This window comes from Adelges cooleyi, unplaced genomic scaffold (assembly GCF_023614345.1).
Source record: "Adelges cooleyi isolate 19-005CV unplaced genomic scaffold, UGA_ACOO_1.1 ACOO_flye_CR_arks_rails_tigmint_CR_PRNA_247, whole genome shotgun sequence".
In the NCBI taxonomy this organism is placed as follows: Eukaryota; Metazoa; Arthropoda; class Insecta; order Hemiptera; family Adelgidae; genus Adelges; species Adelges cooleyi.
Window position 1 is genome coordinate 10,985,855 of NW_026095912.1, and position 23,338 is coordinate 11,009,192.

A 23,338-nucleotide genomic window follows, 5' to 3' on the forward strand; every position below is an offset into this window, starting at 1 on the left:
AGACTTCTTATACTTTTATTTCATTCGTTTAATACTGAAGTTTTCAACGTCATTGTTCGTTTGTCAAAAGTTGTACTAATTACAAAAAAAAACTACGATGCAGCGTTTCATTTGTATGTTCTGTTGTATTGTTATTGCTTTAACAATACACTCAGGTATGTCTTATTGAGGAGTATTTACAATTTGTTTTGCCCCTTCAGCTCTACCATTCCTTTATTTCGATAGGGGTCTGGTTATGGATTCAATTTTTCTCTATCGCTTCTGCACAATCCCGTGTCTTCGTAATTAAAAACCAATAGCCTCTCAGCTCCGCATCGAAGCTAAAATAAACTTATCTTATTTTATTTATCTTAATTTTTTAAGTATTATAAGCTTGTTTGTTTTCTTGTACTAGATGCGGCTAAACAGGAAGAAGGAGGTATCGTAGAAACCTTAAAACATATGTTTACCAGAAGTAAAGATAGCAAAGAACCCAGTGAAGCAACAGTTATAACGCATGCACCGTCAGGAAAACTGCTAACTAAAGAAATTCCGTAAGACATTATACTGATTTATAATACATGCTCTACTATTATGTATAAATCACACATAGGTTTGTTTACTTCTGAGATAGCTGTTTCTTTTGAACATATATTATATATGCGGTAGTTATCTCCATATATTCCATTAAGTTATAAATTGTTTAATTTAAGAAACGACAATCATAACGGAGTTTGTCGGAATCTCAGACCCTAATCCTAATTCGGTTACAAAGTTCTTATCTATTGCTACCACTGAAAATTAAAATGTTTCTAGCCACAACATCCGCAAAGACCATAACTTGTAAACTGGATCGGAATGTCAGAAGACGTTTTAGCAAAGCAATATAATAGAGTAGACCAAAGTTAGAGTAGAGTTTTAGTAGATCATTATAATAATATTGTACATATTATAAATATATGTTTAGCCAACACGGCCACAACGACCACCATAGCGGATCAGCAAGTGACGAAACATTAATAGTACCCAGTGGAGATATAACAATTATAAAAAAAGAATCATCAGAAGAACTGCATGATAGAGATATTTCGTAAGATATTATATTGGATATCATAATACGTATTTATATGTATAAACTATGTAATATTAATTATAACGATTGATATAAACCATTTGATGTATTTACACTTATAGGTTATTATATTTACCATTTAAATAGTTCATAACTATTGCTACCACTATAAATTAAATGATTCTAGCCCTAAAGTCCAAAGGCCATTTTACGTATATACTAAACCACAAAGGTCAGAAGACGTTTTATCAAAGCAATATCATATAGTAGACCAATATTAGAGTAAAGTTTTAGTAGATCATTATAATATATATTCTACATATTATAAATATATGTTTAGCCAACACAGCGACCATAATGGACCACAAATTTTTGAAGAATTTGCAGTCAAGGAACATCATGGTCACGACCATATTCATAATGAGCATTGGTAGGTACTTTTAAATTTTCAAATTGTACATTTTTCACTTTTTGATACTTACATAATATTATATATATTATAAATATATGTTTAGCCAACACGGCCAAAACGACCACCATAGTGGATCAGCAAGTGACGAAACATTAATAGTACCCAGTGGAGATATAACGATTATAAAAAAAGAATCATCAGAAGAACTGCAAGATAGAGATATTTCGTAAGACATTATATTGGATATCATAATACATATTTATATGTATAAACTATGTAATATTAATCATAACGATTGATATACACCATTCGATGTATATACACTTATAGGTTAATATATTTACTATTTAAATAGTTAGAATTTATTTTATACGTGGTAGTTATCTCCATAATTCATTAGGTTATAAAATTGTGTAATTATGTAAGAAACGACGATCATAATGAAGTTCGTCGTAATCGTATACCCTATGCAATTGTAATGTATCTTATATCATTTGATGTAGTTATATATTTATTAATTAATTTACTATTGAATTATTCGCTACTTGCATAGATCCTATCTATTGCTACGACTCTAAGTTAAATGATTCTAGCCACAAAGTCCAAAGGCCATTTTACGTATATACTAAACCACAAAGGTCAGAAGACGTTTTATCAAAGCAATATAATATAGTAGACCAATAGTTAGAGTAGAGTTTTAGTAGATCATTATAATAATATTCTACATATTATAAATATATGCTTAGCCAACCTCAACTTTAGCGACCATAATGGACCACACATTTTTGAAGGATTTGCAGTCAAGGAGCATCATGATCACGACCATATTCATAACGAGCATTGGTAGGTACTTTTAAATTTTCAAATTGTACATTTTTCAGTTTTTGATACTTACATAATATTATATATATTATAAATATATGTTTAGCCAACACGGCCAAAACGACCACCATAGTGGATCAGCAAGTGACGAAACATTAATAGTACCCAGTGGAGATATAACGATTATAAAAAAAGAATCATCAGAAGAACTGCAAGATAGAGATATTTCGTAAGACATTATATTGGATATCATAATACATATTTATATGTATAAACTATGTAATATTAATCATAACGATTGATATACACCATTCGATGTATTTACACTTATAGGTTAATATATTTACTATTTAAATAGTTAGTTATAACGTGGAGTTGCTACCTACGGGTGTAAAGTGCGCGTCAAATGAGTCGTCGTACGTCCGCAGAATGTTCTAACGAGGCCATTGTTACGCCTGCATGACCTACTAGCACGACCACGAAAGGCTGCCCAGCCAAGGCCATCGTTTTACCCGGCGAAGAGGCAATATAATATAGTAGACCAAAGTTAGAGTAGAGTTTTAGTAGATCATTATAATAATATTGTACATATTATAAATATAGGCTTAGCCACCTCACAGCGACCATAATGGACCACACATTTTTGAAGGATTTGCAGTCAAGGAGCATCATGATCACGACCATATTCATAACGAGCATTGGTAGGTACTTTTAAATTTTCAAATTGTACATTTTTCAGTTTTTGATACTTACATAATATTATATATATTATAAATATATGTTTAGCCAACACGGCCAAAACGACCACCATAGTGGATCAGCAAGTGACGAAACATTAATAGTACCCAGTGGAGATATAACGATTATAAAAAAAGAATCATCAGAAGAACTGCAAGATAGAGATATTTCGTAAGACATTATATTGGATATAATAATACATATTTATATGTATAAACTATGTAATATTAATTATAACGATTGATATACACATTCGATGTATTTACACTTATAGGTTAATATATTTACTATTTAAATAGTTTATAACTATTGCTACCACTGTAAATTAAATGATTCTAGTCCCAATGTCTAAAGGCCATTTTACGTATATACTAAACCACAAAGGTCAGAAGACGTTTTAGCAAAGCAATATAATATAGTAGACCAAAGTTAGAGTAGAGTTTTAGTAGATCATTATAATAATATTGTACATGTTATAAATATATGTTTAGCCATCACAGCGACCATAATGGACCACACATTTTTGAAGAATTTGCTGTCAAGGAACATCATGATCACGACCATATTCATAACGAGCATTGGTAGGTACTTTTAAATTTTCAAATTGTACATTTTTCAGTTTTTGATACTTACATAATATTATACATATTACGAATATATGTTTAGCCAACACGGCCAAAACGACCACCATAGTGGATCAGCAAGTGACGAAACATTAATAGTACCCAGTGGAGATATAACGATTATAAAAAAAGAATCATCAGAAGAACTGCAAGATAGAGATATTTCGTAAGACATTATATTGGATATCATAATACATATTTATATGTATAAACTATGTAATATTAATTATAATGATTGATATACACCATTCGATGTATATACACTTATAGGTTAATATATTTAGTATTTAAATAGTTAGAATTTATTTTATACGTGGTAGTTATCTCCATAATTCATTAGGTTATAAAATTGTGTAATTATGTAAGAAACGACGATCATAATGAAGTTCGTCGTAATCGTATACCCTATGCAATTGTAATGTATCTTATATCATTTGATGTAGTTATATATTTATTAATTAATTTACTATTGAATTATTCGCTACTTGCATAGATCCTATCTATTGCTACGACTGTAAGTTAAATGATTCTAGCCACAAAGTCCAAAGGCCATTACGTATATACTAAACCACAAAGGTCAGAAGACGTTTTAGCAATATAATATAGTAGAGCAAAGTTAGAGTAGAGTTTTAGTAGATCATTATAATAATATTATACATATTATAAATATAGGCTTAGCAACCTCAACTTTAATGACCATAATGGACCACACATTTTTGAAGGAGTTGCAGTCAAGGAACATCATGATCACGACCATATTCATAATGAGCATTGGTAGGTACATTTAAAATTTTAAACTGTTCATTTTTCAGTTTTTGATACTTACATAATATTATATATATTATAAATATATGTTTAGCCAACACGGCCAAAACGACCACTATAGTGGATCAGCAAGTGACGAAACATTAATAGTACCCAGTGGAGATATAACGATTATAAAAAAAGAATCATCAGAAGAACTGCAAGATAGAGATATTTCGTAAGACATTATATTGGATATTATAATACATATTTATATGTATAAACTATATAACTATGTAATTACAATGATTTTAGACCGCATGGACTTCATCAAAGATCACATTATCATGATGGACTAGGAAACAGGCCTGATAAATACAATGAGTACATATTTAAATACTCAAACTTTTAAGATTAATCATTATGATTCCATTTGAAATTAACACGTTTAATTTCCGCACATACTTCAATTTATGTATCCCAATTTTTGTAATATTTATAAAATAGTCTAGAAAAAGGACATTTTTAAAACTTAGCAATCTAACCGCATTTTAGTGCGTGGTATACATAAAAAACTTTCTTCTCATTTCAATCACACCTACCTTGGGATCGATTTAAGATAAACACTTTTTTTATTAACAGCATTTTTTTTTTTTAAGAACAAAACTATAAAGTTAATAATGCGCGTTATTTTAAAAGTATACTTCGACACTAGTCAAAGCAACTTGATCGAAGAGGGCATCCCTAATGACATATTGGTGATTTTTAATACAGTACTTCGTATGAACAGTTAGTATTGGAAAAACAATGTAAATCAAATTTAGTTTTAAAATAAAAATCACCATTTATCTTTACTCTTACTTTAACTAAAACAAAAGTCAAAACCAATTAACTCTTTAATATGATGTAGCGACAACATTTTCGGTTGTATTTAAACTCTAATTTCAGTGGTTATATAATATAATTTATAAAATATGTTTAAACTGATAATTGTAATGATGATTGTCTATTCTAGCTACGGCCATAATTTTGGTAACTTTGAAGTGCGTAATGATTTATATCCCGAAAGACACAGTTCTGAAGAATATGGTGAAGCACGTATTCCTGTATATTCCAACGAGTAAGTGTAACTGCTATAACTGTGAAGTTTTAAGTTTTTTTTTATAATACACACTCTACTATTGTCTATAGTCTATACAGCACACGTCGATGTGTTTACTTCTGAGATAGCTGTATCTTTTAGAATTTATTTTATATGTGGTAGTTATCTCCATAATTCATTAGGTTATACAATTATGTAAGAACAAAGATAATAACAAAGTTTGTCGTCATCGTATACCCTATGCAATTGTAATGTCTCTTATACCATTCGATATAGTTATATATTTATTAATTCATTTACTATTGAATTATTCGGTACTTGCAAAGATTCTATCTATTGCTACCACTGTACATTATAATGGTTCTAGCTACAACGTCCAAAGGTCATAACGTGAAAACTGGACCGCGAATGTCAGAAGAAGACGTTTTAGCAAAGCAATATAATATTTTAGAGCAAAGTTAGAGTAGAGTTTTAGTAGAACATTATAATAATATTGTACATATTATCAATATATGTTTAGTAACCTCAACTATAGCGACCATACTGGACCACATTTTTTTGAAGGAGTTGCAGTCAAGGAACATCATGATCACGACCATCTTCATGATGAGCATTGGTACTTTTAAATTCTTAAATCGTACATTTTTCAGTTTTTGATACTTACATAATATTGTAAATATATGTTTAGCCAACACGGCCAAACCGATGGCGATTATAGTGGATCAGAAAGTAATGAAACAATAATAGTACCCAGTGGAGATATAACAATTATAAAAAAAGAATCATCAGACGAACTGCATGATAGTAATATTCTGTAAGATATTATATTGGATTTCATAGTAAATATTTATATGTATAAACTATATAACTATGTAATTACAATGATTTTAGACCGCATGGACCTCATCAAAGATCACATTATCATGATGGACTACTGGGACCCAGACCAGATCATAGTTACAATGGGTATACATTTAAATACTCAAACTTTAAAGTTTAATCATTATGATTCCATTTAAAGTTAACACGTTTAATTCCCACACACACATCAATTAATGTATCCCAATTTTCGTTAGACTTATAATAGATTCAAGAAAAAGGACATTTATATAATTTTAGCAATCTAACTGCATTTTACGAAAGTCAGAAGACATTTTAACAAAGCAATATAATAGAGTAGACCAAAGTTAGAGTAGTGTTTTAGTAGATCATTATAATAATATTATACCTACATATTATTATAAATATATGTTTAGCCAATACGGCCAAACCGATGGCGATTATAGTGGATCAGAAAGTGATGAAACAGAGAAAACATTAATAATACCCAGTGGAGAAGTAACAATTATAAAAAAAGGATCGCCAGAGGAACGTCGGGATGGTGATATTCCGTAAGACGTTATATTAGATTTCATAAAAGATATTTATATGTATAAATTATATAATTGCAATTATAATGATTTTCAATCGAACTGCATTTTAGTGCGTATTATACATCAACTATTTTTTTCTCATTTCAGTCATAGCTACCTCGCGAACGCTTTGAAATGAACACTTCTTTTTATTAAAACATTTTTTTTTCCAATTCAACTAATTTAATAAAATACTTTTAACTCAACTAAAAAAAACACAATTATCTATTTAATATAACGTAGCATCAAAATTATGGTGATTTATAAAAAATGCCTAAGCAGGAAATTGTAATGACGATTGTCTATTCTAGCTACAGTACTCATGGTTTTAATGGAGTTCGTGGTGATCAAAATTACGGAAGCGGAAGTTCTGAAGCACATATTCCTGTATATTCCAACGGGTTAGTAACTACTTAAACTGTGAAGATTTATGATTCATTTTTATAATACATAATTCTACTATTGTGTATACAACGCATTTTAGTTTGTCTATGATAACAAATGGTACTTTTAAATGCACTGATATGAATTTATTGTATCTACCATTGTGGTTTTTATGAAAGTAGTTCTGAAGAAGTGTTAGTAGACCAATATATACTATTATTTTGATTAAGACCATAATCCAAGATACAATAGGTACACATAAATGTTAAAATTGTTAAATAATATATATTTTTTTTAATATTAAATAATATTATACATATTATAATTATATGTTTATCCACTATAGCCATGTCTATGAAGGAGCCAATACTCACAAAGTCATAGAAAATTATCGCCACGAAGGACTAGTTGGACATCACGGATCCTTGGCTCATAAATCAAATGACTGGGAATGAACGTGATCCGAGTTTTAAAGATGGTTACTAATAATATTATGTTAATAATAAATTACCATGTACATTTGTTTTTAACCACTTAATAAACTAAAACTATATATTCATTTAAAATGTAGTTTTTAGTGTTTTATTTTGGACCAATAAAAATAAAGTTTTAGAAAACCCAACATTAAAAATAGTCAACGTTACAACTAAAAAAACTGTAAAGGCCAAGTTGTGTGTTAAAAGAAACAAATTAGATAATAACACTCATAAGGGCTAATAATCTGAGTCATCTCCTTTATAATATTAAACAAGAAAAATGTTATGGCTTTGCAAATATAAATGATAATTTCATAAGAAATCTTAATGACCTTTGGAAGTACATTTATACTTACCTAAGTTCAACGAGTACGAAAGAAGTAATCATGTAAGTCAGCAAACTCAATAAACTACACCAACTGTAAATTAGTATATTATACATTTTACATAATAAGATATGCAAAATGGTTAACATACAAAAGAAAATGTGTTATAGAACAAATTCAACTTTTCGGAGCAACATATTATAATTTCATAAAATCACGTATAATAACACCACTCTAGTACAGACAAAAAAAACAAATTGTTAGGTTGTTCACTGTTCGTTAACTAAACGGTTTTAAACACTAGAATTTTTAATATAATAAAAAGGCTTCAGTAGTCAGGTATGTGATTTAAAATGTAAAAAGAAATTGTTTTTTAAACTCAAAAGACAATTTTAGGAATGTTCAGATGTTATCATTTAAAAAAAAAAACACGAAGGAAAATAATTTAAAAATCGAAAATTATTAAGTGCACATAGCTAAGATGTTAGTTAATATAATTACTCATTTCGTAATCTCAGTAAAATAAAACAATGATGTCTATAAAACAACTTACTTAACGGTAAGTGTAGACATCTTATTTTATCTATGGCGATGAACGATCACCTTACCTTTAGTCGACCGCCTGCATTTTGACTTTATAACTTTTGAAGTAGGTAATCGAAAGCGTTAAACGGTATATAGATAAACCACTGGACACTAAGCTGAATTAATGTATATTATTTGACTTAATATACTTTTGCTCTGAGGGACGGATATAAACATGTAGTATTATTTTTAACAAAACGTGCATATATCAAAGAAAAGTCTGAAGGGTGCACGGATTGATTAAAACATTCAATTAAGTACACGTTTTACATTGAATTTTTGCACAACGCAATAAATTGGTTGATATTAAGCGCTATCAAGTTTAAGTAACAAAGTTGAGTAAGTTTTAAACTAACCTAGGAATTTGTCGTCGATACTTGATAGTACCTATATATTAAACGCAAGCGCCTAACAATGGAAAAGCGACTCCATACTTTTAAAAAAAAAATTTAAATCTCGAAAATAATGAAGTTTTTTTTTATTAATTAGTACGGTAAATAATTTTGTAGTTGTTATTGAATGGAAAACTTCACCACCATGCAAGCACGGATAAATATTAAGCTAGAACAGTGTAGGGCCTTTATTGCATCATCTAGAACAGTTTAAACATTGGGAGCATATAATTTCGAAAATAATTAGGGACGCCCTACTATATACTTGTATATTAATTAACGTATCTTAAAAGTTCATCAGTATTAAAAAAATGTTTTGTAATGTAACATCGAGATTACTAGATTTTTAATTAATATTGTCTAAGTACTTTACTTGTGTCCGATAGCGGTGACGCGATATTATAAATGTATATTTGTTCAATTGGAATTTATATCCGTAAATAACGATCATTATAACAATTATTATTTTATTTAGTTGTTATAAAATATTTCGATAATTTTTAGCGCATAAACGAATGATATAATTTTGTTGTTTGTAGTGGATGAACATTCGCCGTCGCAACCGTTTACGGCGTCCAAAACCGAAAGGCTAAAGCCAGCAAAAATACCAGGAATTCATCAATCGAACGGCGTCCCTCGGACTAAGCGCCAACGTCGAGCATAAGCTCCTGGTACCGTTAAGCGTCCTTACAGTGTACAATAAGCATACCTATCATATTTTGGTGTCGCAATTTGGCCGCAAAACAAACAGTACATTTTTATTTAATACCGAATTTTCAACAATTTAGTTACAACTAGACTATATAAGTTAAACTTAAGTTATTATAGTTACTTGACAATCACATTATTATTTATATTATTATTATTAATTATACACGCGTTGTCATGATTCTCATACCAAAAGAAAATTAATGTTTCTGAAAACGTCTGCTTAACAACTATCTTATTTCACAAATGCCTTACCGTCACCGATCCTTTATTCGCTCCACAAGTTCCTGTGTCTTTGTTTATAACACATTTACACGCTTCTTCTTTACTTTTATCTACTTACCCGTTTTACTAGGTATTCTACTTACAACATTCCCAAGCTATCTCACTCTATTCTCACTTATTTTCATGCTGTTGGGCCTTACTCGCCAACTTTTGCACTCATTCATTATTTTGTCCAACTTAGTTACTCCACACTTCCATCGCTTTTATCAAACGCCCTTTTGTTTATCATTGCTGGCCTAACATGTTTAATACAATATTCCTTTTACTCTAATTAGGTAATTGTAAGAAGGTAGTTGTTAACTATAATATACATGCAATTATTAAAAAACTTAGCTAGACTTAGATTTATTTAATCATTTTTAGTTTTTTTTCTTCAACATTTTTTCTTTGACGTTTTTAAAATAATTCAGATTAGATTATAATTATGATTATTACTTTAGTAGATGTTGATGGGCAAACTATAATTCATTTCAACGCTCAGTTGTAAATTGAGCTGGAACGCCGTCTTAAAATGTAATAAACTAATATTTTTTAAAAATGTATTTTTTATTAGAAATTTCACATAAAAAAGTCAATATTACAGGGTAGTAGGTATAGCAGATAAAAAATCAATTTTTTTTTATTTTGGTAGTCAATCAGTACAATAAATTACATATTATGTTTGACCTATCATTAAATTCGGTCACAAATGTTTTAATTTAAATTATAAGTAACTAATTAGACTACCTTTTAACTATATTTTTTTACAAATGGTAGAATTCAAATAGCTTTTTTTAAATTATAGTAACAGATCACATTTCTAACGTGTTTGGGTTTTTGCTTGAACAATAATAACTAGTTGACATATTGTAACACATATTTAATCAAATAATAGAAGAAAAAGAAACATAAGTGCAAAGGAAATGCCTAAATAGATAAATACAATAAATATAATAATTCTAAAAGTCGATGATTATTTTTCTTTATTTAATGCTTGAATAAATTCTTCTAATTTTTCTTGGATTTGCTTGACTTTATCTAAATAACAAAAATTATTTTTTATATTATTCTAAGTATACGGTCAAAACAACTGTTCCATGGCCAAATATGTCAGCGCTCAACAATACTTACTAAGTTCTTCGACTAGGGTTACACGACGGCCGGTCAACAGCTTACATTTAATATCTGTATTCTGACTGTAATCTTCCAAAACTTCTTTGATTTCTCGATGCAATCGTCTCACTTTAAAGACGTTAAGAAATTAAACAATATACTAAAATAAACAAAAAAAATCTATTTAAAATATACCTTCTCTATTGGTGATCTGTTGTCGCAACACACTGGCAGTTACTTTGATCATACGTGTTATCCTCCAGAACATTTCTATTTCATAGTATTCACTCTGAAAATAATTGAAAAAAACAATGTTGCGCATCACCTTTGTCAAATTACTCTGTTTGAGAAATAGCCACATACTTGGGGACCATTGGATTCTTGATAATGATAAAACTGCCTTTTCATATTATGTGCATTTTCTAAAGCTCTTTTGAAATAGTGACGCCTGTACACTAAATACCATGTCTGCCAAATGTCATCTTGTTCGCACGGCGGTTTAAACCTATGTTTCAAATTATTACAAATGGTGATCTGTTCGTCTTTGCTCAACAAATTGCTGTGAGTCTAAAAAAAAACAATTCAAATCTAGTAGTTTTATAACAATAACTACATTAAAATAAAATGTATTACTGGATTTGAGTGTAACAATTTTTCCAACTCGTATTTAATGTAATTTCTCTTGGTTTGTTCATTGGATGAGCTTTGCCAGTAAAACCATTTTTCAAAATTAGATGGTCCGACCATTTCTCGTAGAGAATCTTCAGTCGACTAAATGACAAAATTAATTAATCTTTTAATAATGATCAGAACATTTGTTAGTGTAGTTGTGTAAATTTGTTAATTTAACATTTGAATATTCAAAAACATAACCCTACTAAAAGTTATTTTAAGCCAGTATGACCTAGTCCGATTCAAAAACAACAATTAACTAATTGACCCAATCTAATTTAAAAAATCTAATAAGCGATTAGACTCAATCCAAAATAAAAATCATTTCAGGGAGGTCAATATAAATTACAATAAAATATTCCACATATATATTATTTACAGTTAGTCTAGCTTAAATCATACACAGCATAATAGTTTGTTAAAAACCTTACCCAACCCATAAAATTATGCCACTAGGGCAGCTCTATTTTAACCGATCCAGTTGATTTTTTAGCAATATTAGTATAATTTATTATACTTGTGTTAGACATTGTGTACTGCTAAACATTGTTGAAAACAAGATAAATAAACAAAGCTAAAAAAAATTTTTAAAATAAAAATTAGCCTTAAAATCAAAATGTGTCAAACCGGTAAAAAGGAATGTATGATGAAGCTTCATGAGAAATGCGAAATTTCAGAATATTAGTTAGATTAATTTTGCCTGATTATCTTCAAAACTAATTGAAATACGAATAAATGATAATTAAAAAACTTTTTAATGAAAAAGTTTAGAGAAACGTTTTTTTAATAATGTTAAAATACATAACATATGTGTAAAAATTTAATGGAAAAATCATTTTATATTGCTCGTTACATTTAACATTTGTGAGCTATTTTAAGTATATAACACATAATTAACAGTAAACTGAACCCTGATTAAACTACTGAATAATTACTTTAAAATTTTGTTCAAGACTGTCGATTAGAAGTTGGGAAGCTTCTTCCCAGTTGTGTTTGTCTTTTATACATCGATCTTCCAGGGCATTTAACTGTATGACTCGTAACATTTCCAATGCCTAATACCAAATTTGAATAAATTCTTAGTTTTGGAACATCAAAGCGAATAAAACAATAAACCTTATCTTCCCAAGAGTGTCTAGTCAAAGCCTCATCAATGACTGCCATTTTCAGCGTTTCCAAAATCTCGTCAGTGGCCTGGACTTTTTGGTTTTCTTCGAACATCACTTTAAACATATTTTTCAATACAGTCCATCCGATGTTTATAGACTTTCGTGGTAACATTTCTTCTGCCCACTGTTTCAACTTGATGTCCACCATTGTATTGAAACTGGCTGAATAAAAGAAAATTAAAAAATGAATATCAATAGTTCAATTACAGACATATTTCCCAATGTGGAATTTGGAGACAAATTACCAGTGCTGTTTGTTTGATGCGCTGAATATGCTGCCGGTAAATAAACATTTTCCATAATATAGTGTGAAATGCTATTCCACAGTTCAGTACTTAGCTTTTCTTCCCAGTCTTTGACCGACACCAAGCTAAGATTCACAACTTCGTTCAACACTTCCCCGCGAGCTTTTTCAAACAACTCATCTCTGTCCAACTCCAAGTATCTGGTGATATGATAATATACAACAAAAAAATGTTTGAAAAATCCATAAAACTCTCTCAAGTACAATTATTTTAATACCTGGGAAAATTATTTTTCCATTCTGTTTCTAAATTGTATCTAGTGGCTTTGAATGAATCTGCCTGCTGTTCAACCGTTTCACGAACCATTTTCCAAAAACAATCAGAGACAGCCATGCTCAAGTTACGAGTTGTGAGCTGCGAAGTAATACCAACAGACTCTCTGTAGACAAAACAACAAAAGTTTATTTATTATTATCAATAAAATATAAATATTAAACATTAAGAATTAACGCTCAATCATTTTAAACTAACACCGTCTCATCTTGACAACAACGAAGATAATAAATAAAATACCTGAACAGCTTGGAATTTCTGAAGAACTTTTCTTCATACTCTTTAATACTTTCAATACTGTCTTCTTGATTGCCTCTACCAGTAACGACGGCAAAATAACCCAACGCTTTCATCGGAAACAAACTACCACTGAGAATTTTATTTATCTGTCAAACACACACACAATATTATTTGACAACATAATAATACCATAAATTACTGAAACAAAAATGCACCCGTACCCTGTCAGCGTTTGTCATATTTTTTTCTGCCATATCTACTTTAGTCAATACCAATATGGTACGGCGTCCTTGCTGATCGACTTGTGATACCAAGTCTGTTACATTACTTCTTTCAGCGTCGACGGATCCGTCTTGTATACAAAGTATAATAGCGTTGGGATTGGACATGTAAGACATTGACATCTGACGAATACATTCCCGTGTGTCGGGAGCCATCCCTTGAGTGACACTCTAAAAATAAAAAATATTTTATGTCATTTACGTAAAAACAAGTCTTATGTTATACATAGTATATAAAAACCACATTCTATTGGGGAACCTCTCAACTTGCCAGCCGCTATAAAAATAGTATCAATTATGCATTGCGAATCATATGCAAATGTGTAATACATTTTATAAAATCAGTCATTAAATTCCACTTTTTACCACACTTTGCAATGAAATAGGTTCTGACCATGAAAAATTACTTCTTCATACTGAAGTAAGGGGGTTGTCTAGTGGTAAAGTATTATCACGCCTCTTTGAATGCACACATTTTTCTTCTGGAACGTAATAATACACTTGCGGAACACTTTTTAGATGAGCAATGGCTTGCGATTCTAGGTTATCTTGCTGATAAATTTGATAAACTAAATTGTCTAAATTTCAGTCTTCAAGGGAAAAATACTAATATTTTCTTTCTTTCTGACAAAACCAAAGAAAAAACTTCTGTGGAAAAATTATATTGCCGATGACAAATTTGAAATGTTTTCATGTTTATCATAATTCCTCAGTGATAATAATATGGATATAATAAGATAAAAGAAATTGTAACTCCTCATCTAATAAGTTTACAAACATTAATAAACGGTTTGAAGATTTTTTAGAACAAAATCTAGAGTGGATAAGAAATCCATTTTTTTTAATATCAATGAAATAAAATGAGTTCATAAAAACGTTATAATTAGGAAATTTAAAAATAAGCATAGAACTCATGGACTTCATCAGACGTCATCAGATGAAAATCTACGTATCAGATTTCAAGAATGCATGTGATACATTTTGGATTTCTATCAAATCTGAATATCCAGAATTATCAAAACAAGCCATATCGATTTTACTTCCTTTTGCTTCAACTTATTTATGCGAAACAGCATTTTCAACACTAACGATAATAAAAAACAAATTTCGCTCCAGATTGGATGTCGAAGCAGATTAAAGAGTAGCAGTCTCAAATATAAAACCCAACTTAGAATTATTCATGACTACAATTCAAGCACAAGTCTCTCATTAAATCATGTAATTTTATAATTTCAAAATTATTAAAATGTTGATTATAATTATAATAATTTCAGTAATTTTTTAATTAACAATTTAATTTATACGAATACAATTATTGCATACATTAAGTAAGTATATATTATACACTTATGTAATTTTGTTAGGAAGGGGGGTCGCCTCATTTGAGGATCGTGAATCAAAAAAGGTTGCTCACCACTGTTATATACTACTTACACTAATGATGCCGGGTAAATCCACAAGAACCATACGCTGAAGTCCTGGGCCGCGTACTGTCATAGAAATAACTTCGTTACTAACAGAATTGCCGCGACTAACACTATTTTTCATTCTTAACTCGACCTACACACATTTGGTCGATAACGATTAATATATTGTATCGAAAATTAAATTCACAAAATATAATATGATTTTCAGTGTACTTACTTCTTTTCTCAATTCGGCTAACTCAGACTCTTTGGACAGATCAAATTCTCTAGCGCTGTCTTTAAACTGAGCTACGTGGTAGGGACCTTCGCTAAGGGTCACTTTGACTGGTGCTCTGGTCATCATTTCTCCAGCTCCTCTGTAAAAAAAATATATTACAACCCATACATTTTTTACTAATAGTTAGAAAGATTACCTGGGGAAGATCCTCGCTTGGGCAATCATTTCCAAAACAGATGTTTTACCAGAGCTCTGATCGCCAATTACGATTACTCTAGGCAAGTGATCTTGCGTTTGATAACTCGAATCATAGTCAATCAATTCGTCCAATAACTCGGAGTACATATCAATTAGTGATTTCTAAATAAAGAAATTATGATTAACAGTATTGATGTTAATAACATTAAAATATGTAATATGTAGTTTTATAACATATAATATATAATTTTGCCTTGATTACTTTGACTTTCCTCATGTTCATTTTATGACTGTTTTTTAGCAATAACTGTTTACGTAATTCTTTATTTTCTTTTTCTAAACGTTCTAACTCTTTTTGATACTTCAATTGAACTTCTATAATCTCTTGCTGCATCAAATCTTAAACAATTTAAAAGATCAAAGTTGTACAATGTCATTATTGAAAAATATGTTTCATATGCTAGTAATATTGGTTTATTTTTATTAATCTAAAGAAACCAACCTAATTTTTTTGTGGATTCTTGTGATGATTTTGGTGTTGCAGCTTCAACTACAATGGGTGTCAAGTGTTCAGCTGTAATTATTAAAATGTTTAAATAACTAATAAAAAGTTTCAATTTTATAATTATTATTTTAAAAGATACTATTCAATTGTAGTTAATAAAGAATAATAAAAAACCTATTTAAATAATTAAATATAAGAATACTAATAAAATTTAAAATACAATACATTTTTCATAGGTTATACAACTCATAGGTAAATTAAATTAAAAAAAACTTAAGCGAGGATATTTAAGGAAAAGTGAATGGAAGAACTTAAAATGTAAAATAAAACTAAATATTGTAAATCAATAAAAAAAAAATAAAGGGATTTAAAAAAAATTATAATCATAACTACATGCCAATTAGCGTACAAAAAAAGTTTAATTTTCATTTGATACTCATATGAAAACTCACATTGAACATCGAAATCAGAAACCTCAGCAGCTTTAAACGCCTCATCAATGTGATACTCAAGCCAGCCTTTAAATCGTCCCAATTTGTTATTAGATTCTGTTGAATCTATAACACACAAAATTAACTTTTGGTTTAGTGTAGACACAAAGGATGGGATTATTTCGATATACTTATGAGTTATGATAAAACGTATGTAGAACATTCTTTATCATACATTTTAAATACATATACTTTGGCCATGTAAAATATTGTAGTTAAATGAAGAAAAAAAAGAATGTTTCAAGTTTAATAAAATACAAAATACTAAGATAGTCCCATCCCTAGTGATCAACAAATATCTTGTTTTAACATATTTAAGTTCTTCCACTATAAAATATAATTAATTTTAGCGTCCTACCGAATTCAAAACTCTTCACTGAATCTAATATTGACTTCAACGAATTTTGGATGATATTCACTTGGTCGTTGTTGGGTAGTAAATCTTCTAGCCAACTTAAATCTGGTAATGAATCTTTCCATTCTTGGTATTTCTGAAAGAAATACATTTTCATATTTATATTCAATAGGCTACTAATTTTTAAAATTCAAAAATGTATATTACGTACTTTGGAGGCGAATACACCACCACCAACTACGCTACCCGTTACTAAATATCGCAACTTTAGTAGGTGATTTATAACACGCAACATCATAAAATTTCTAGACAATTTTGGATTTTGGATTCTGAACAGTGGATTGTTCAACATTCGGCGTTGAATAATATAACTCATGTGTCTGTGTTGGCCGTGTGAGGAACATTTTTTTATTAATTTACGGTTTTTCAACAAACATACAAGAACAGGACGCCTGCAAGCTAACATCTCCATTTCAAAATTAACCTGAAAACATTTTACAATAAAAAAGTTGCATAAAGACAAAAAATTATTTATTTTTTTATTAATGACAATAAACAAAAAAAGGTATATGTAAACTGCATAAAAAAATAGTTTTGCAATGCCAGCCAATTTTTGTTATTTGCTGATTAAAAATCTGAAGTCAGAAATTGGCGGACTCTTCTAGTTCAAAGGTTCGAGTAACTATAACTTTAAGAATATCCTTTTGCAAGACAACTGCGGTGTCCGTCGCCTACTGTTTTATGAGGAAACTTCAAAGTTCAAGTAGCTATAACTTTTGAACTAGAAGAGTCTTCCTAATTCTGACTTCAGATTCGTAATCAGTGTAAAAAAGCACTATATGGCAACAAAAAGACTCAACAAAATTGGTATCGGGTAAAGTGAGTTTATGCCAAAAAATGTATATTCGGTTTATTTACTACTTCTCTATTAAACAGTTACACATTTGTTCAAACTATTACATATAGACCTAATTTCAATAAATATTAGATTTTTTCAGTGCATTATCAGAGTTAGGCAGTTAGGAAAATATAATTTATTCAAATTTGAATAGGTAAACTTATGTTAAAATTTGTTTATAACGCATTGATATAAAACTATGACACTCGGACAACATGTAGAGACTCGGTGATCAAAGTTCCAAATAAAGTTCAGAGACCGAGGAATATATAGTAGTGGTAGCGATGAAGGAATTCAAGTCGTACTAAGCTGTTAATATGAACAAAATTAAATTAATTTCGTAATATGAATACAACGGTGTTTTTCAATTGTTGCAACCGGACGGAATTAACTTGATTGTAACATTAACTGACAACACTCACTGTATGGTAAGATTGAATGAAGATACCGGACCTGATGTTCTAACTATAAAACTAAACGCACCTGTACTTGACCGGCGTTTAAATGCTTGTTACAATTAGTGGAGACTTCCTCATCAGCGAATTGTTAGCAAACTAACTATCTGTTAGTACACAGATGTGCGGTTGTGAAAAAATGTCAGTTCGAGATTCCAAGTCGGCGACTGTGCGATTAGGGTGGCGTAAAAATGATAACAGCTCAAATGATAACGCTAACAGACGTTATTGATTCGACTCGGTCATCATCAAGGTTAAACGACTTTGTACAAATGCAATAAAAAAAATATAAACGATATTTAGTTACTTTAAATTACAAAGAACGAGTGAAAAGAATAAACATTTTTCAATAAGAAATAAAAATATAATATTCTCCAAAGGTCCGTTTTGATAACAACTTTATAATGATAATAAAAAAGATAAGGTGTAAATTAGTTTACCCGTTTGCTTTTTTGGCGGCAAATGCGTGTAAGTTTTTAACAATGAACATGAATTGAAAATCTTAAATCCTGTCAAATATGTCAATATGACATCCGGTTTCAATGAAAACCGTTTCATCAAGTATTGCTGTTACATGTAATACATTCAGCTGTAAATGAAATCGTAACATATTAAAAATAATAATAAAAACCCTTAACCATAAAAATTATATATGTATTTCGGCAACAATGTTGTCATCTTCAGCGCTCACGACTGACTAAATATCGACGATCGTAACATATTGTGTCAGTTAGAGTCTACAAGAATCAATGTCATGACTCGTAACATGCAAAAATTAAAGTTACCCCATTAATCTTACGTCATCTCATAATATAAAATAGATATTAAATCATCGTAAAGTACGTAATATTTATATTATCTCCCTTGTTAAATCTTATAATACTAGCCAATAGGTATACCCAGTTAAAGAAATTACACATATTTTAATCGGTAATATTGCAAAGATAATTTTTAGTCAGTCGAATTCTATAGATTTAGTTTTTTTTTTAAAGTATTGTTATAAATATAATACAATATATAATTTTATGTCATTGGCACATTTTACTTTTAGTTTTTAAACACAAATATTTATCTTAAGTTCTAACTGAAATAAGTATTATAGTTTAGATATCAATTTATAAACGGATAAAATAGTTATTAGGCTAAACCTTTTTCAACATACAATACAATTTTTTTTGTTTAAAAAAACTATTTTATCGATAAAAATTTAAATTGCATTTTCTTTCTACAAATTTAATGACTGTGCAAAACCAAATTTACTTAGTGAAAGGTATTTAATATCTTTAATTTTTAATAATACTTTATCCAATGATTTTCATGAGAAAAGAGGAAAAATAAAAAAATATTTGATTTGCATTTAATCATTTTTAGGTATTTAAGTGTTTTAACTAATCTCCTATCATAAGGGCATCTACCTGTTATGGGTTCTAGGGTTGCCATAATTATAAATACTACAGCTCCAGCATTTGTGACCGGCTTGATATGTGTAAACAAATAATCCATTTATTTATTATTACTAGCTACTACGTTTGGTTCCATAAAACTTTTTTAGAGCACGGGTTGAGTGGAGTTCAACATTATTATTAGTATTATATAAAAAGAATAAAGATCAGTCGACTCTGTGTTATTGCAATTGGGGTGAAGTTTATTTTATTGTAGGTAGTTTATCCCTGGATAATTAGTTTAAAATAATTATTAAAAACAGCAACATGAAGCCATCTTGTTAAAACTTAAATACTTCAGCACACTTTGAATTGTAATAGAAATCGCCAATCCAAAAAAAAAAAATCAAAAAAAAAAATAATAAAAAATACTATATGTATAATAATTATTAATTATGTTTTTATAATATTATAAATAATTTTCATAAAACTTCAATTTAATAACTATAATTTTGACTAGAAATATGTTTTTGTAAATATTCGTTGCTCAGATTTCAAATTGGTCCATTTTTAAATAGTGTAATATATGAAGTCATCGATATCAGATCAAAACATAGCACGAACGACCTGAAAAAAATATTTTAAATAATTTATATAAATAATACCATTGACAGTTGAACTATAATTAAAGTCAAAACTATAATTGGTAATGATAAATGAAGTTTATTAAGTTAAACATTTTTAATGACATTAGAAAACAACACTAAATCATTAATAATAGGAAACTATCATTTTATTATATTGAAAAATAAGAAGCAAATGTATTATAAATTAACTTTAAAAAAGTATTTTTGTTTATATCAATTATAAAATATGTAAAATTAGAGTTTTTGTGAAAAAGGCTAAATTAATTAATTTTTCTATAGTATTGATCATCTTATATGGAAAAAATTATAAAACTATTATGTGTTGGTAAAAACCACTTTTTATGTAAAATAAAATATAATGTTTGGCTAATCTTTAATTACTTTGGGAGTTGTTTTAGGTTTTAAAACCATAAACTGTGAAGCAAGCGTTTTTTGTAAGTCACCATTTTCGGGTATTACGTATTGGTCTGAATCGAACGCCAATGCATGTTTGACTTCTATTAAGCCATCGTTACTCGCAGCTAAATCTGCTAAAGACCAAATGCCATATTTCGATTTCTTCCCATGTCTAGCTATTACATGGTCTTCACCAATTATTCCACAAATAATTGCCCAATGGGCAGTATGACCTTGATTGACAGTCGGCATCATGTTCTTATCATCATCATAACTAAATATTAAATACAATATAGTGCATAATAGTAACACACACATAGTATTAATAACAAACAAAATTTATTTTAAAAGTAAATACCAAACAATTAGTAAGCAATCTTCTTTTAGCAATTTTTTAACAAGGGATGTGTCTTTAGACATTGATTGATTGACATGGCAAATTGTGTATGTATCTGCTAAAAACAAATCGGCCATTTCGTACATATATGACATGAAAAACATTTCACCTAGTTTAGTGAAACCTCGTTTTTTAGCTTCCTTGTACATCAAATCGATAGTTGTTTGAGATTCGTTCAAATCCATTAAAGGTTCAGCCATACATAACGCAACCAATCCACACCTACAATGCATTTATTAAAAAACTGAACTATAAACATGTGTTAACTATTATAATATATACACTCACGTAGGCCCAATTTGTTTCATGGCTTTCAAAGGAGTTATTCGACATTCCACTAGTCGGGTTTGATGACAAGGATAATACGTACGCCAAGTCTTTTTTATTTCGGCAAGCGCCTCTTCCGCAGCAGTGAACCTAATTATAATTATATATTTATGTTACATCGAAACACTTGCGTACTTGAAAATGTGTATAATTATTGATTTTTCATAATACAGATAAGCCTTATTGTTAAAAGTGACAGCATATAACGTTCATTCAATTAGGGAAAATGTAGGTATGCTGGTACATCGCTTTCCTACAATTAGCTTATCTGTATATTATAAAATCAATACCTAATTAAATTTATTTTAAAATGATCAAATGTCAAGAAATTATAGAAATTTAAGTAAGCGACATAAAAAATGCTTACTGTAAAAAAAAAACTAAAGATAAATTAAAAAAATTAATATCAATTTACATACCATGACATTTGAGTACTTAAATTTCAAGGCTCTCTCTGAAAATTAATTTTAATGTTTCAATTTTTCTCTAGGATTAACTAAGTAGTTTATGCCTAGCTTAAATGAAAGGCTGGCTTCAATTACAGGCATAAATAATGTTATGTGATAAACTAAAAGTAACATAAGTATCAACTGACGTTCAGCATCGTTGATCTAAAGCAGTTTATTTTTAAAAAAAACTAGTTTAAAAAGTAATAATTTGTGAGAAATAATTATACTATAATTTACCAAATTGTATAAAAACCTCTGCGAAGGTTATCTAATATCAGGAGATTTGTGTTGGTAATCAATTTGTTATCAATTATCAACGATGATGTTATCACATATTATTAATGAATCTCAATCACGATTATAAAGTTCTTGATCTGATTGGTTTTAACATAGATTAGGGGATGTTAGATAGGTCTTACCTTAGAAAATACTGACTCAAGTTTTGTTGAACCTTATTTTTTGGTAATTAATATTGTTTCAATTTACTTCCAACAAAAAAAAAAAAAAACCACGGCGATCAATATGGTTAAAAAAAATAAGTATTTTAATTAAACAATTTGGCATTACTATGAATTTTATTCAACATCTTTTTTAATTCCAAGCATTTTAATGGAAACTCAATTTGAAATTTACACATTTTATGTACAATTTTCTGATCTTTTTGAAAAAAAAAATACTATACATGTTCTCTAATGTTGGGCAACACGAAAATTACAACATTTCAATTATAAACTCAATTTTTAATAACATTCAATTACTCGGAAAACATTTTTTTTTTAAATAAGTGATTTTTAATACATTTTTTTGATGGCCATAGCCAAAAAAATCGAAATAATTATTTTCATTGTTACAACAGATATGCAGAGCAAGTTTCAAAAAGTTCCGCGTGCGGGGGGAGAATGCTCCAAACGTTCGTCTATATTTGGCGTTTTGACCCATACATTATATTATTTGGATTAATCATGAACGATGAAAAATGTTTGAGGAACTTTGATTACTAACAATTTATTCTATATTATAATACATACATATATATTTAAAAAGTAGGCGCCTCCATATACATAAATTCTAAAGCGTGATTTTTATTGGAATTAGATCAAAA

At 29.1% G+C, this 23,338-nt stretch overlaps 3 protein-coding genes across 32 annotated transcripts in view; 1 reads left to right on the forward strand and 2 right to left on the reverse strand.

Moving 5' to 3' along the window:
* Positions 1-23,338, forward strand: part of LOC126837084 (histidine-rich glycoprotein-like) — a 33,788-nt gene continuing 10,450 nt past the window's right edge. The window contains exons 1-18 of one of the 28 annotated variants that reach the window (XM_050570850.1): positions 1-155; positions 395-533; positions 947-1,069; positions 1,392-1,481; positions 2,392-2,399; positions 3,071-3,194; positions 3,515-3,604; positions 3,690-3,812; positions 4,319-4,420; positions 4,506-4,628; positions 4,706-4,774; positions 5,406-5,510; positions 6,013-6,108; positions 6,181-6,306; positions 6,384-6,458; positions 6,749-6,883; positions 7,216-7,305; positions 7,635-7,751. In XM_050570850.1, coding sequence (XP_050426807.1) covers positions 98-155; positions 395-533; positions 947-1,069; positions 1,392-1,481; positions 2,392-2,399; positions 3,071-3,194; positions 3,515-3,604; positions 3,690-3,812; positions 4,319-4,420; positions 4,506-4,628; positions 4,706-4,774; positions 5,406-5,510; positions 6,013-6,108; positions 6,181-6,306; positions 6,384-6,458; positions 6,749-6,883; positions 7,216-7,305; positions 7,635-7,743 — 1,785 coding nt within the window. In that variant the 5' untranslated portion in view covers positions 1-97 and the 3' untranslated portion in view covers positions 7,744-7,751. Of the gene's footprint in view, positions 156-394; positions 534-946; positions 1,070-1,391; positions 1,482-1,566; positions 1,690-2,390; positions 2,515-3,070; positions 3,195-3,514; positions 3,605-3,688; positions 3,813-4,318; positions 4,421-4,505; positions 4,629-4,705; positions 4,775-5,405; positions 5,511-6,012; positions 6,109-6,180; positions 6,307-6,383; positions 6,459-6,748; positions 6,884-7,215; positions 7,306-7,634; positions 7,855-23,338 lie in introns of those variants that run through there. The other 27 variants (XM_050570848.1, XM_050570849.1, XM_050570847.1 and 24 more) reach the window with 27 other exon arrangements.
* Positions 10,905-18,981, reverse strand: LOC126837083 (dynamin-like 120 kDa protein, mitochondrial). 3 transcript variants are annotated; one of them, XM_050570845.1, is made up of 20 exons: positions 18,667-18,981; positions 17,497-17,769; positions 17,289-17,421; positions 16,892-16,996; positions 16,437-16,508; positions 16,197-16,333; positions 15,933-16,096; positions 15,737-15,875; positions 15,527-15,652; positions 14,033-14,263; positions 13,812-13,957; positions 13,516-13,677; positions 13,239-13,438; positions 12,941-13,155; positions 12,760-12,879; positions 11,786-11,923; positions 11,516-11,719; positions 11,348-11,441; positions 11,171-11,281; positions 10,905-11,077 (listed from the first exon to the last, which is right to left on the reverse strand). In XM_050570845.1, the coding sequence occupies exons 2-20, from the start codon at positions 17,755-17,757 to the stop codon at positions 11,013-11,015; spliced, it is 2,823 nt and encodes a 940-aa protein (XP_050426802.1). In that variant the 5' UTR covers positions 17,758-17,769; positions 18,667-18,981; the 3' UTR covers positions 10,905-11,012. The 3 variants fall into 3 exon arrangements, with proteins under 3 accessions (XP_050426802.1, XP_050426801.1, XP_050426803.1); XM_050570844.1 differs by having other exon boundaries at positions 18,606-18,981; XM_050570846.1 differs by lacking the exon at positions 16,892-16,996 and having other exon boundaries at positions 18,606-18,980.
* Positions 20,440-22,494, reverse strand: LOC126837085 (UPF0692 protein CG33108). The gene is made up of 5 exons (XM_050570878.1): positions 22,207-22,494; positions 21,749-21,877; positions 21,422-21,682; positions 21,049-21,337; positions 20,440-20,647 (listed from the first exon to the last, which is right to left on the reverse strand). The coding sequence occupies exons 1-5, from the start codon at positions 22,212-22,214 to the stop codon at positions 20,627-20,629; spliced, it is 708 nt and encodes a 235-aa protein (XP_050426835.1). The 5' UTR covers positions 22,215-22,494; the 3' UTR covers positions 20,440-20,626.

Coding starts and splice junctions, on each gene's coding strand:
- LOC126837085 (XM_050570878.1), bottom strand. Junction 21,338..21,421: donor GATTGCTTACTAATTGTTTG/GTATTTACTTTT, acceptor TTTAATATTTAG/TTATGATGATGATAAGAACA. Junction 20,648..21,048: donor AACCTAAAACAACTCCCAAA/GTAATTAAAGAT, acceptor TATTTTTTTCAG/GTCGTTCGTGCTATGTTTTG.
- LOC126837083 (XM_050570845.1), bottom strand. CDS start 17,757: ATGGAGATGTTAGCTTGCAGGCGTCCTGTTCTTGTATGTTTGTTGAAA. Junction 16,097..16,196: donor TGAACATGAGGAAAGTCAAA/GTAATCAAGGCA, acceptor TTCTTTATTTAG/AAATCACTAATTGATATGTA. Junction 12,880..12,940: donor GACACTCTTGGGAAGATAAG/GTTTATTGTTTT, acceptor ATTTGGTATTAG/GCATTGGAAATGTTACGAGT.